Below are 12254 nucleotides of genomic sequence, written 5' to 3' on the forward strand. Positions count from 1 at the left end.
AGAACGCAGCAGTGGAGTGACATGGGTAAATTTTGGGACATTGAAGACGACCCGTGCCGCTGCATTCTGGATGAGTTGCAGGGGCCTGATGGTGCGCAGAGGGAGACCAGCCAGAAGAGAGTTGCAGTAGTCAAGTCTGGAAGTGACGAGAGACTGAACAAGGACCTGGGTGGCCTCTCTAGAGAGGAAGGGTCGAATTCTCCGGATGTTGTACAGGAGGAATCTGCAGGACCGAGTTACGTTTGCAACATGACTTGAGAACGATAACTGATCATCCATCACTACACCAAGGCTTCGGGCTTCAGTAGAAGGAGTGACCAGTGAGTTCTCAAAGGTGATGGCAAGATCGTTTCTTGGTCCAGCAGTTCCCGGGATGTACAGCAGCTCCGTCTTGTAGGGGTTGAGTTTGAGATGGTGAGCCGCCATCCAAGACGAGACGTCGGCGAGGCAGGCTGAGATACGGGCAGAAACCTGTGTGTCAGACGGTGGGAAAGAGAGCATGAGTTGAGTGTCATCGGCGTAGCAGTGGTAAGAGAATCCATGAGAGGATATCACTTTACCAAGAGAGTGAGTGTACAGTGAGAAAAGAAGAGGACCAAGAACTGAGCCTTGTGGAACGCCAGTGGAGAGACTACAAGGAGCGGACGTGTTGCCCTGCCACGTTACCTGGTATGAGCGTCCCTGCAGGTATGATGCAAACCATTGCCATGCAGAGCCGGTAATTCCAAGACCGGCAAGGATAGACAGGAGGATCTTGTGGTCCACCGTGTCAAAAGCTGCGGAGAGGTCGAGAAGGATCAGAACCGAGGACAGTCTGGAAGCTTTAGCTGCATGGAGCTTCTCTGTAACTGCAATGAGAGCAGTTTCAGTAGAGTGTGCAGCTTTGAAGCCAGACTGGTTAGGGTCCTGAAGATTGTTCAGAGTGAGAAAGAGAGACAGTTGGTTGTAGACGGAACGTTCGAGAATCTTTGAGAGAAAAGAGAGAAGAGAGATAGGTCTGTAGTTGCCGATGTCCAAGCTGTCTAGAGTTGGTTTCTTTAGGATGGGCACGACTCTGGCAGACTTGAAGGCCGATGGTACATGACCTGATGACAAAGAGCTGTTTATGATAGAGGAGATAAAGGGAAGGAGGTTTGGAGCGATTGTTTGGAACAGAGGGGAAGGAACAGGGTCTAGTGGACAGGTGGTAGGATTATTGGAGGTGAGAAGATGTAGGAGGTCATCTGTGGAAAGAGGAGAGAAGCAGGTCAGAGAAGAGGGAGGAGGAGGGCAGTGCCTAGAGAGCTGGGTAGAGGCGGGGGGGAAAGATCGGCGGATCTTGTCAACCTTTTCTTCAAAGAAGGAGACAAAATCATCTGCAGACAGGGTAGTGGGAGGTGGGGGAGTAGGAGGGTTGAGGAGAGAGGAGAAGATGGTGAAGAGTTTGCGTGGGCAGATGCAGAGGATTCCAATTTCCCCCTGTAGTAGGATGCTTTAGCGGCAGCAACTTCCGTTCTAAACCTGGAGAGAAGAGACTGATAAGAGTGGAGGTCGGAGTCATGTTGTGACTTCCGCCACTTCCTTTCAGCCAGTCTTAGCTCTCTACGGTTGTTGCGGAGAACATCTGACAGCCACGGGGAAGGTGGAGAAGAATTTGCTGACCTAGTGGAGAAAGGGCAGAGAAGGTCGACAGAGGTGGAAATAGAAGAGAGGAGAGTGTCTGTAGCAGTTTCAAGTGGGAGAGAGGAGAAAGAATCAAGATGGGGAAGAGCGGTCAGGACACTTGAGGCAAGAGCTGAGGGGGAAACAGAGCGAAGATTGCGGTGAAGAGTGGAAGAACTTGCAGAAGTGGTAGTTGAAGGAGCAGAGAGGGGGAGTGAGAAGGAGAGAAAGTGGTGATCAGAGAAGTCCAAAGGAGTCACAGCCACATCCAGAGCAGGGACAGGTCTGCTGAAGATCAGGTCCAGAGTGTTCCCTGCTCTGTGTGTTGGTGCAGACTGGTTGAACGCGAGATCAAAAGAGGATAGGATTGGGAGAAGGCATGAAGACTGGAGTTTCTCTGATGGAAGGTTGAAGTCACCAAGTAGAATAAGTGGGGCGTCAACAGGGAGTCCACTCAAGAGAACATCCAGTTCATCAATGAAACTCCCCAAAGGACCAGGAGGACGATAGAGAACAATGATGAGAAGTCTAGTGGGAGAGGAGACAGTAACAGCATGGTATTCAAAAGAGGAAATGTCAAGAGTGTTTCTCCTATGCTTCCGGAAGGAAAAATAAATTGCATCCACACCAAATGAAAACAATAGAAAAACATATAAAAGAGACAGGAACTTAAATATAAACCAAAGAAAACTTGGATTTTCAAATATTAAAGACCTTGAAATTAGTGATATGTCACACAGAAAGCTGAAATTTCTTTGTCAGCCTCTTACAGAGGGAACACCATAAAATGAACAGCTGTATAAGAAACTGCCTTTACAAAGGGTCATCACAAAGCCTTCATGTAACATGGTGGTCCTATCCTCCCACCCTTTCCCCTTCAAGGCTAGCTATGGTTTTTCCTCTAGTATTAGCATAAGTGGTGTGATGTAAATATTTGTTACTTCCTTTTCTGAGCATCCTTAAATACCCAGCACAGCACAGCACTCGAGTCCACCATAACTAGTCCTTCAGCACCACCATGCCACTCACTGACCGTCTCCTGCTGGTAGCTACCGCTGTCTGCTGCTTTTCCACCCTGTTTGGTAAGAGACTATTTAAACTTGAGATATTAAAATTAAAAGGAGGCAAACAGGTAACTTTAAGGTTTTTTAAAGAAGTATTTTATCTGAATGGATCTTTACATAGCATAAATGTTCTCCATCAATGAAATGTTTAATTTGCCTTTAATTTAGACCCTCAGTATTTCAGTTATGCTATAACCTTAAAAATAAAGCTGCTTGACTTCTACAAAGAACCATGTTTGTACAGAACAAACAGTTATTGACATTTGAGAACTTTGTATAGTGAAAGGAGAGCTGTAAGCTGTGAAACTACTCTGTGTATCTGAAAACAAAAACTTATTTTTAACTAAAATGCTAATCTAATTTTCCACAAGAACAATAGTATTAGAGTTAAATAAATATCGCTGTGTGCCTTATTATTGAATAGCACATATCCAGCAATTATCGAGTCTTAAAAAACCTGTAGCATCAGTGTGCATTTCCCATATTACCTAAATAAGCAGGAGGATTATTGCTATATAAACACCCAATCCCATATGACCGGATGTCCCATACATGAAAGGATCAGTCATGTTCTCCTTTGGGTTCTTTGTCTTGAGAGTGGAGAGGTAAAAGGTAGGATACTAATTATTTATTATATTTACATTTCCAGCCTTTCCGGTGGAATGTACCATCGACCATAATTGCCGCTGCCTGACCACCACCACCTCTTACATCTCTCCCCGGCACATCCGGAGGATCCAGATCTTTCCTCCAGCCGCCCACTGCCACAACATTAAATTCCTGTAAGTTACTGTCTAAGGTTCGTTTTTGGAAATGTAGGGGAGGTAGAACAGCTGCTTTCAGTCAGGAATATCCTTCAAAGTTCAAGGAGCCATGAGAAATACCAGACATGCATTCCTCACTTTCATGACTATCATTATTAATTGATATCTCACAGTAACTGAACAACAAGCTGAACAACATGCCTGGTGTTTAGGGAGTCATTTATGCCAATATTATTCATATGCATCAATAATAGCCAAAAAAGATAAAATATGAGTTGTATTTCTAAACAGATTATATAGTGCAAAATCTGAGGTCTATACCAATCATAAATATCATGGACAGTTTTGAAGACCTAGATTAAGCCTAAGCCTAGAATAAAAAATAAATTACAATAGCAATTCTACAGTGGTGATTCACAAATGGCACTGCTGTTTCGTCTTCTAGTCTGCAAAACCAACCCATCAAGACCCTAAAAGCAGAATTTATTATTACTTCCAAAATCTGTAAACATAGGCACTGCAGTTTTTGGGCCTAAAGTTTAATGTTAAGGGTTAATGAGGCTATTGCCATTTATATGTATCTAATCAAAATAAGATAAAATATGAGTGTGTGTGTGTGTGTGTGTGTGTGTGGGGGGGGGGGGGGGGTCAGTCTAATGACCCAAAAGTGATGGCAGACACAGGCAATTGTTAGCGTTGCAGATCTGGGGATCCAAATAACATCCAGCATCAAATTAAATACAAAAAGTTAAATAAGCATCTATATGGATCTGGATTCCCTTTGCCAAGTAACCTTTCCCCAGTTTAAAACATGGTCGTTTAGGTGGTTGAAGGATAACACTAACTCTTTATATTTCTCCAGGATCACCTTAAAGAACAATAACACTGTTTGTGTGGACCATGAGGCGAAGCATTTCAACCGCATCATTAAAGCTGTACAGAATAGGTAGACATTGACCTCTAAAGCCCAGCATCAATAATACAAGACCTCAGTGACCAGAGTGTAAATCCTCTGGTCATTAATGCCAAGATTTATTTCAGATATTTCTCATGATGATGAGCTGCTACATTTTGTAACTGTTGTCTCTTTTTGCAGGACAGTGTACAGAACCAAATCTCCCGTCCCAACCTGATGATCTTCATATGAGCAGTGTACCTGACCACCTCCATAACAATGGACTGCATTAATTCCTGTCTTTTTATGTCTTTCAGTCCAATAATTACAATAAGCTCATAATGAAATTAAGATTAAAATAGGTTTAGCAACTAAAACATTTTGCTTTTAGAAATAAAACCAGCACTTTTAAAATGGGCCCACTTGTCTTGTTTTGTTGAAAGAAAAGAGTTGGATGCTTGATGTGTATATAAACATTGTTTCAAAAGGTAGACCATACACACTACTCTCCAGGCCATATACTGCACATGTGGTACCTGACCTGCAAAAACACCTCATTTTGCATTCATCATTGGTGTGATGAGCTTCCCCCCCATTTGGGAGACTGGGGCTTCATTCCCACTCTGGGTGACTATGCTACGCTACGCTACATCAATAAGAGTCCTAACACCACACTTCCCCACCTCTGTAATGTGAGTATTCTTGTATTCGATTTGGATAAGAGCATCAGTTAAAGGTCATACATGTACATGTAAGTCCAAAACCAGTCGTTTCTGACTCAATATGCAAGTAGAACTGTGTCATATCTGTGTATTTTCTTGTACATATATTGAGTATTTGCGAATACAGAGGACTTTGCACCTAAAATCTTCACTGACCTTCATCAATGTGACACAACACAACAATAAAAATTATACATCCCACCCATTTATTTTGGACTCACTCGAGAGCGCCCTCTAGTGTCTGACAAACCCGAAATAAATTTTCAAGTGATCGTTTTCCTCTTTACTAGTTTACTGGTAATACCTCTCACTGGCAGAAGCAGAAATTTTAATTTAATCTAACACCTAGACTCTTAAACCTGGCTTATTAAATCACATCATACTGATATTTTTCACCATTTTTAAAAATGTTTTTACACATGTTCATTTGTTTGTTGCCATGAAACAACGTACATTACAGCTGCAAAATCTAACGTTATTGTGGCGGAATCCCAGCTCACACACTCTTTACTTTACTGAGCCTACTACACTAATAAATGTGATTCTAAAGATGGCAAGTTTTTAAACATCAAATCAAATGTATTTGTATTGTGCTTTTTACTACTGTTGTTGTCATCACAAAGCATTCTTACACAATCAGTAATTAGTAAAAGACAAAAATCAATAACATAAAAAGACATGGAACATTTAAGACCCCCCCAGTGAGCAAGCCCATGCCGACAGTGGCAAGGAAAAACTCCCTCGAGCTGGAGGAAGAAACCATGGGAGGAACCAAGACTCACAAGGGGGACCCATCCTCCTCTGGTCAAAACTATTAATAAATTATTGATAAAAGTTACCAAACCATCTATACTGTTGTACTGCTCTGGTGTGCAACACATTCTTAAATCATAATATAATATTCATCGTGCAGTATGACTTAATACAGTCATGGCAGTGATGGTAAGAGTAATGATGGTTAATAGTAGTAATATTAATAGTGGCAGATAGTTAAGAGTCCATTTAAGTTTTAACATGGTCAATGGTCACCATGTAGTGGTGTGGTAGTGGATGGTTTGGGACACCGCCTCGCTAAACTAAAGCTTCGGGCTGTAGAATTTAAAGCACTGAAACATTGGCAGGACTGCACAAAGACTCACCCCTGAGGAAGTGGGGAGATGTGGACAGTATGACATTGCTGGAGAGGGTAGATTTTGTGGGCAGGAGTAAAACTGTGTCCATGCACAAATCTAGCAGCAAGAACACCTATAACAACCATCTTGCAACATGACCTTGTTTAAGGGACGGTCAGAGAGCAGACCGAAGTGCAGAGAGGAAAACCTATAAGGACAGGTTTGAAGTGATATAAGGAATGGTGATGTGGATAGTGTTGCTGTGGATGTTTTTGTGCACTGTGGGAGGAAAGCTGCTCCCAGACCAGATTTGATGCTGCAAGCCTACCACTGCACCACCAGCAAGCATAGGTAATGGGTAAAATTTCACCCCTTAGAATAATGAAATGATAAAAATGCAGGAAAAACCCAGAGACAAGATGGCATAGCTCAGACTAAGGACAGTTAGAAGTAAGAAAAAAAGAAGAAACTGATTGATGCAGCTCAATCAAATTCATTGTTGAAACTGAAGCTCAAAGCATCCTCTACTATAGCTCTAGCTAATGTTTAATGCTCCTTTTACTATGGAGCTGTTTGAGTGTTGAGCTGAAATCTATTCAGCTCTTTTCATTTACAATTCTGTTCCTTTTCCTTTCCATTCCTTTCTTCTTTCAAACCTCTCTCTCTTTCTTTCTTTCTTTCACCTCTGTGTACCGTACTGGTCACCCCTCTACAAAGGTGTGGCAGTGAACAGCTGTTTGCCACACTCTTAAATGCTATGACCACCAGATGTGTCTGGTTGGCACTGATTACTCCTAGGGGTTCTGGGAATTGGAGTTCCTTTGGGTAACAGTGCCTTGCCACTGTCAGCCTCTGCTGGTAGGAGGCAGTACATCCTGTGTTTGGGTCTCTTAGATTCCTTTGGTCTGAACTAAGTTTGTTTAGAAACTACTAATCAAAACACTAATGCACAAAATCACACCAATCACTAAATCAAACCAAGGCTGACAAGTATAAATTTACGCTTAGAGGGTGAATCAGAATGTATTCAAGAATGTATTTAAGCATCTATTTACTGAATGAACAGATAAACCTAGAGCCGGGACCAGGCCGCAGACAGACAGGCTAAATCGACCGTCTGCGAGCTGCCTTGAGGCGTCATTTAGGTTCAACCATATTAAAACTGTGTCTGTCTTAGTAATTTAATTCTAATGTTTATTTCTAACACTCAAATGGTAACAGCACCACCTCAGACATAACGCTTGATCTACTTAATATTATATAACTCAACTCAAAAGCAGTGATCAGAAATTTTGTTGATCACTGATGATGTTTTTGTCTCACTAAAAATTGGATTAGACCTGATCAATATTTAGCCCTAAATGAAGCCACCACTGCAGGTTATAATTATGTACATAACCCAAGACTATCAGGCAGAAGAGGTGGAGTATGCATAATATACAAAAATGCTTTCCATTAACATATCCAATCCAGTCACAAATAACAATACATTCTCTTTAATTAATTAATATTAACTAATGTTAAAGAAAATTATGTGGCTCTGGCACGAACAGCACGCCCAAGCTGATCCCACAAGTATTCAGTGGGATTGAATCAGGACTGCTGGCAGGCCCTTCCATCCTTTCCACTACCAAATTTAGGAGGCAGTTTCTGATAAACCCCGCTCTGTGGGGTTTTAGTGTTGTTTTTTTATTCACATTTTTCCATAATAAAATAGAAAATATTAGACAACAAATCCAACCGTTCTTATTTAAAAATTATTTGCAGAATTTGCAGAAGGCTAGAAGCCTTCTACCAACTTCCAAAGCCAGAATTAGAGAAAAACTCAATTCACTTAGTTCCCAAAACTACTAAAATAAGTACTCACAGTTATAATAGCAAATGTGTCCCTTAGTTTAGGGAATGTACCCAAAGCTCTTTAATTAGCAGTCATAAAACCTAGTCTACTGTTTAATTACAGACCCATTTCTAACCTCACATTTATATCTAAGATCTTAGAAAAAGCTGTGGCCCAAAACTCTGCTCATACCTGCATAAGAACCATGTGTATAAGAAATAGCACTGAAACAGCTTTAGTGAGGATTACAAATGATCTTCTTGTCTCTGATCAAGGAAATGTATCCTTATTAGTTCTACTCGACCTCAGTGCAGCGTTTGATAGAATAGATCACACTATCCCCCTAAAATGGAAAGAGAACATAGTTGGAATCACAGGAGTAGCCCTATTGTGGTTGAAATCACATTTAACTGAACGTTAGCAGTTCACAAAGGTAAAGTATATAAATTTAAATTACACTAAAGTGAGATGTGAAATTGCACAGGGCTCTATTTTAGGACCACTATTTTGGGACCACTATTATTTACATTTTACATGTTGCCACTGGACACAGTTATAAGCAAACATGATGTTAACTTGTATTGTTATGCAGATGACACACAGCTCTATATGTCACCCAAACCTGATGATAAATCTAGATTGAAGAAAATTGAGAAGTGTGTAAAGGATATAAAACTCTGGATGTCACATAACTTCTTAACAGTGACAAAACAGATGTTCTCCCTTTGGGTCCAAAAGCCACACAAAATAAACTCAGACTTAATGTTAAACTTTGCTGATTTTCCTGTTATTCCAGGTTCAGCTGCTAAAACGTTTGGCATCATATTTCAGACTTATCATATGATCAAAATATAGCTAATATTACTAGGACAACTTTTCCACATATTCAGAACATTGTCAAGCTAAGAAATTCCTACAGAAAAACTAGTAAATGCTTTTAATACCCCACGGCTTGACCATTTCAATGTCAGAGTGCTCCAGCACAAACCTCAGTAAATTTCGACTACTTCAAAATGCTGCAGCCAGGGTCCATACTAAAACTAGAAATTGTGATCATATCAGTCCAGTTCTATCAGCACTGTATTGGCTTCCAGTTAAATTCTGTATTCACTATACAGTTCTACTATTGACATACAAAGCCCTACACTGCCTCGCTCCTGAGTACCTGCAAGATCTCACTTTCTATTATGAACCATCACAATTACTTAGATCACAAGGTGCTGGCTTCTTACTACCTAACCTGTTGGAAGATTGACCACTGGAGCCCCCTGTATGTGCGTCTGACAAGCTGCAACCCACCATACTGACCACCAGGCTCCCATTGCCACCCGTGTCAGACAAGCTGCCCACCCTCCTGCCACTGCTACCTGACAAATGATTATGTTAAAATTGACATGTACTCCAAATATCTGACACTATTATTATTACCACCATTAACCATCATTAGTCTCTTACTGTCACCTTTATGTCTTGTTGATCTCTTGTCCTCTTACTGATTACTGATTCTGTAAAGCTGCTTTGTGACAATGGCAGTTGTAAAAAGCCTTATACAGATACATTTGATTTTATTTAATTTGATATAATGTCACGATATGTTCTCAGATGTTTATTTGTGGGATCCCCCAGTATTGAGATTTTTAGGTTTTCAAGAGGTCTTAAGGGGTCCAAAGCTCCTCTCATTTTTCTATCTTGCTTCCACTTAAATACCTCTGCTGCTGAGTCTGCAGTTACAACAGTCCTTAGCACATAAACATGAATAGGTGGTCATATGTAAATGGACTTATGGCTCTGACATCACACCAATGATAAATGCAAAATGCCCAGTGTATGGGCTGGAGAGTGTTGGGAATGGGATATTTTTGGGAAACAATGCTTATATACACTTCAAAAAAGTAAGACAAACAATGCCCTTTAAAAAGTGCTGGTTTTATTTAGAAAAAGCTTTAGTTCACAGTTTCATTTTCTTGAACCTGACTTTATCCTGATTTCATTATGGACTTAATCATATTTTAGCTTATGGGGATGATTGGACAGAAAGACATTGTAAAAAGGCAGGACTGAATGCAGTGATTGTCATGGAGATGGTTGGGTGCACTGTTCATGTGAAGATGCTCAGGTTGGGATGGGAGACTTAGTGCTGCTGTTTTAGAAAAAGAGGCAACATTTACAAATGTTAGCGACTCATGATCCTGAGAAATATCTGACAAGTAAATCTTGGCACTAATGACCAGTTAAGATTAAAACATTGATGTCTTGTATTATTGTTGTGTCATTGCCTACCGATTTTGTAATTTCTTGATGATTTTCTGGACCCACAGTTCCTCAGGGTCCAGACACACTTTGTTATTGTTCTTCAGCGTGATCCTGGAAAAAGGACAAGTGTTAGTGTTATCCTACAAACACCTGAACAATCATGATTTAAACTAGTAAAGGGAATAATATTAGCTTTATTAACCCCCTAAACAGCAGCTCATCTTAAAGCTTGTCATTCAGTTACTGTGAATTATTAGTTAATAATGATTGAGTTATGAAAGTGAGGAGTGCATGTCTGGATTTTCCTTAGACTTTAGACAAGTCTTATTTAACTTACAAGACTTCAGTGTTGCGGCAATTGGCAGCAGGAGGAAAGATTTCAATCCTCTGGAAGTGCCGGGGAAAGATGCGGGAGGCGGTGGTTTGCAGGCAGCGGCAATAATGGTCACTGCCAAAGCCTTCCATGGGAAAAGCTACAAAGATGGAGAGTTAGAATAAATAATCTCTCCACTCTGAAGATGAAGAAACCAACTAATAACATGACTGATCTGGTTAGGTATGGGACATAAGGTTATACAGGTTATAAAGGTTGTATGGCAACAATCCTCCTGCTCATTTAGGTAATATGTGAAATGCATCCGGAATGCTACAGTTTCTTTCTAAGTTTATAATTTATTATTGCTGTGCTGATTTTCAATAATAAGGTACACAGCGATATTTCCTCTTTTACAATATTGCTATTGTAGAAAATTTCCAGCCTATCATTTATCATTTATTGACTAACTTCACAGCTCTCAGTAAAGGTTGGAGTGCTCTCCTTTCACTGTTATGGTGCTATATATAGTACCAAGAGTCTACCACACAGTTTAGAGAAAACCAAACATAGGAGATGTTCAATGAGATTCAATGGGTTCCAGAAATAAATGTATAGTGAATATAGCAAGAGGTATCAGGGATGCATTACTGTTATTACAACTGACATTCTGAAATGTTTTTTGTCTCAACACAGTATCATGATAATATCACACACCTTAATAAAAGGTTAGATATTTAGTGTGATATGGTGACCTAATAAATTACAGAATGACTCAGAAAATCTCAGTACACTTAGCAAAGGTCTTAAACGTCAAGCAGCTCATCAAACAACATATTCTTTTTGTTCTGTACAAACATGGTACTTTATTGAACTGAAAGTAGCTCCTTTGAAGAAGAAGCTTTATTGTTTAGGTTGTAGCTGAACTGAATTAAACTAAACTAAATTAAAGGTAAATAAAAACATTTCATTGATGGAGAACATTTATGCTATGTAAAGATCCCTTTAGATTAAACATTTATTTAAAAAAAACAACAGCTTCCTTTAATTTTAATCTCTCAAGTTTAAATAGTCTTACCAAACAGGGTGGAAAAGCAGCAGAGAGCGGTAGCTACCAGCAGGAGACGGGCACAGAGGCGCATGGTGGTGCTGGAGGACTGGTGATGGCAGTGAAGTCTGTCTGGGACGAGTGCAGTACTGTGCTGGGTATTTAAGGATGCTCAGAAAAGGAAGTAATGGAAATATTTACATCACACACTGCCAATTCTAGAGGAAAGATCTAATAGCCAGCCCTAAAGGGGAAATGGTGGGTGGACAGAGCGCAGTGTTGTTACAGGAAAGCTTTATGGTGACTTTTTGTTTATTTCATAATATTCCTTCTGTGGGCAGATGGCAAAAATCTTCATCGTCTTGTTTTACACAGCTCTCAAAGTCCTGTGTAGCTATTCTGGGTTGTGGATCCAGTGTCCAGAGGCCAAATAATCAAAGCTTTAATTAATGGTTTAAAAACTAAACTAGGATTTGAACAATTTAATTCAACATACAGGACTGTGAGGAAAGGGTTGTTTGACATAAACTGCAAATACATTTGATTGAATACAATATAACAATATTATTTATTCTCAGTGCATAAGAAATGCTGAGAATCTACTC

At 40.2% G+C, this 12254-nt stretch overlaps 2 protein-coding genes across 2 annotated transcripts; one reads left to right on the forward strand and one right to left on the reverse strand.

Moving 5' to 3' along the window:
• Positions 1-2659: 2659 nt before the first annotated feature.
• LOC140542368 (alveolar macrophage chemotactic factor-like) lies at positions 2660-4730 on the forward strand. Its single transcript, XM_072665319.1, has 4 exons — positions 2660-2723; positions 3355-3487; positions 4332-4415; positions 4566-4730. The coding sequence occupies exons 1-4, from the start codon at positions 2660-2662 to the stop codon at positions 4600-4602; spliced, it is 318 nt and encodes a 105-aa protein (XP_072521420.1). The 3' UTR covers positions 4603-4730.
• A 5215-nt stretch (positions 4731-9945) lies between these two features.
• LOC140542093 (growth-regulated alpha protein-like) lies at positions 9946-11780 on the reverse strand. The gene is made up of 4 exons (XM_072664928.1): positions 11680-11780; positions 10626-10761; positions 10316-10399; positions 9946-10175 (listed from the first exon to the last, which is right to left on the reverse strand). Exons 1-4 carry the CDS (start codon positions 11741-11743, stop codon positions 10148-10150), a joined length of 312 nt encoding a protein of 103 aa, XP_072521029.1. The 5' UTR covers positions 11744-11780; the 3' UTR covers positions 9946-10147.
• Between the last annotated feature and the right edge of the window lie 474 nt (positions 11781-12254).

The sequence above is a fragment of the Salminus brasiliensis genome, chromosome 20 (genome assembly GCF_030463535.1).
Source record: "Salminus brasiliensis chromosome 20, fSalBra1.hap2, whole genome shotgun sequence".
Taxonomy (NCBI): Eukaryota; Metazoa; Chordata; class Actinopteri; order Characiformes; family Bryconidae; genus Salminus; species Salminus brasiliensis.

Coding starts and splice junctions, on each gene's coding strand:
- LOC140542093 (XM_072664928.1), bottom strand. CDS start 11,743: ATGCGCCTCTGTGCCCGTCTCCTGCTGGTAGCTACCGCTCTCTGCTGC. Junction 10,762..11,679: donor CTGCTTTTCCACCCTGTTTG/GTAAGACTATTT, acceptor CCATCTTTGTAG/CTTTTCCCATGGAAGGCTTT. Junction 10,176..10,315: donor ATCAAGAAATTACAAAATCG/GTAGGCAATGAC, acceptor TTTCTAAAACAG/CAGCACTAAGTCTCCCATCC.
- LOC140542368 (XM_072665319.1), top strand. CDS start 2,660: ATGCCACTCACTGACCGTCTCCTGCTGGTAGCTACCGCTGTCTGCTGC. Junction 2,724..3,354: donor CTGCTTTTCCACCCTGTTTG/GTAAGAGACTAT, acceptor TTACATTTCCAG/CCTTTCCGGTGGAATGTACC. Junction 3,488..4,331: donor TGCCACAACATTAAATTCCT/GTAAGTTACTGT, acceptor ATATTTCTCCAG/GATCACCTTAAAGAACAATA.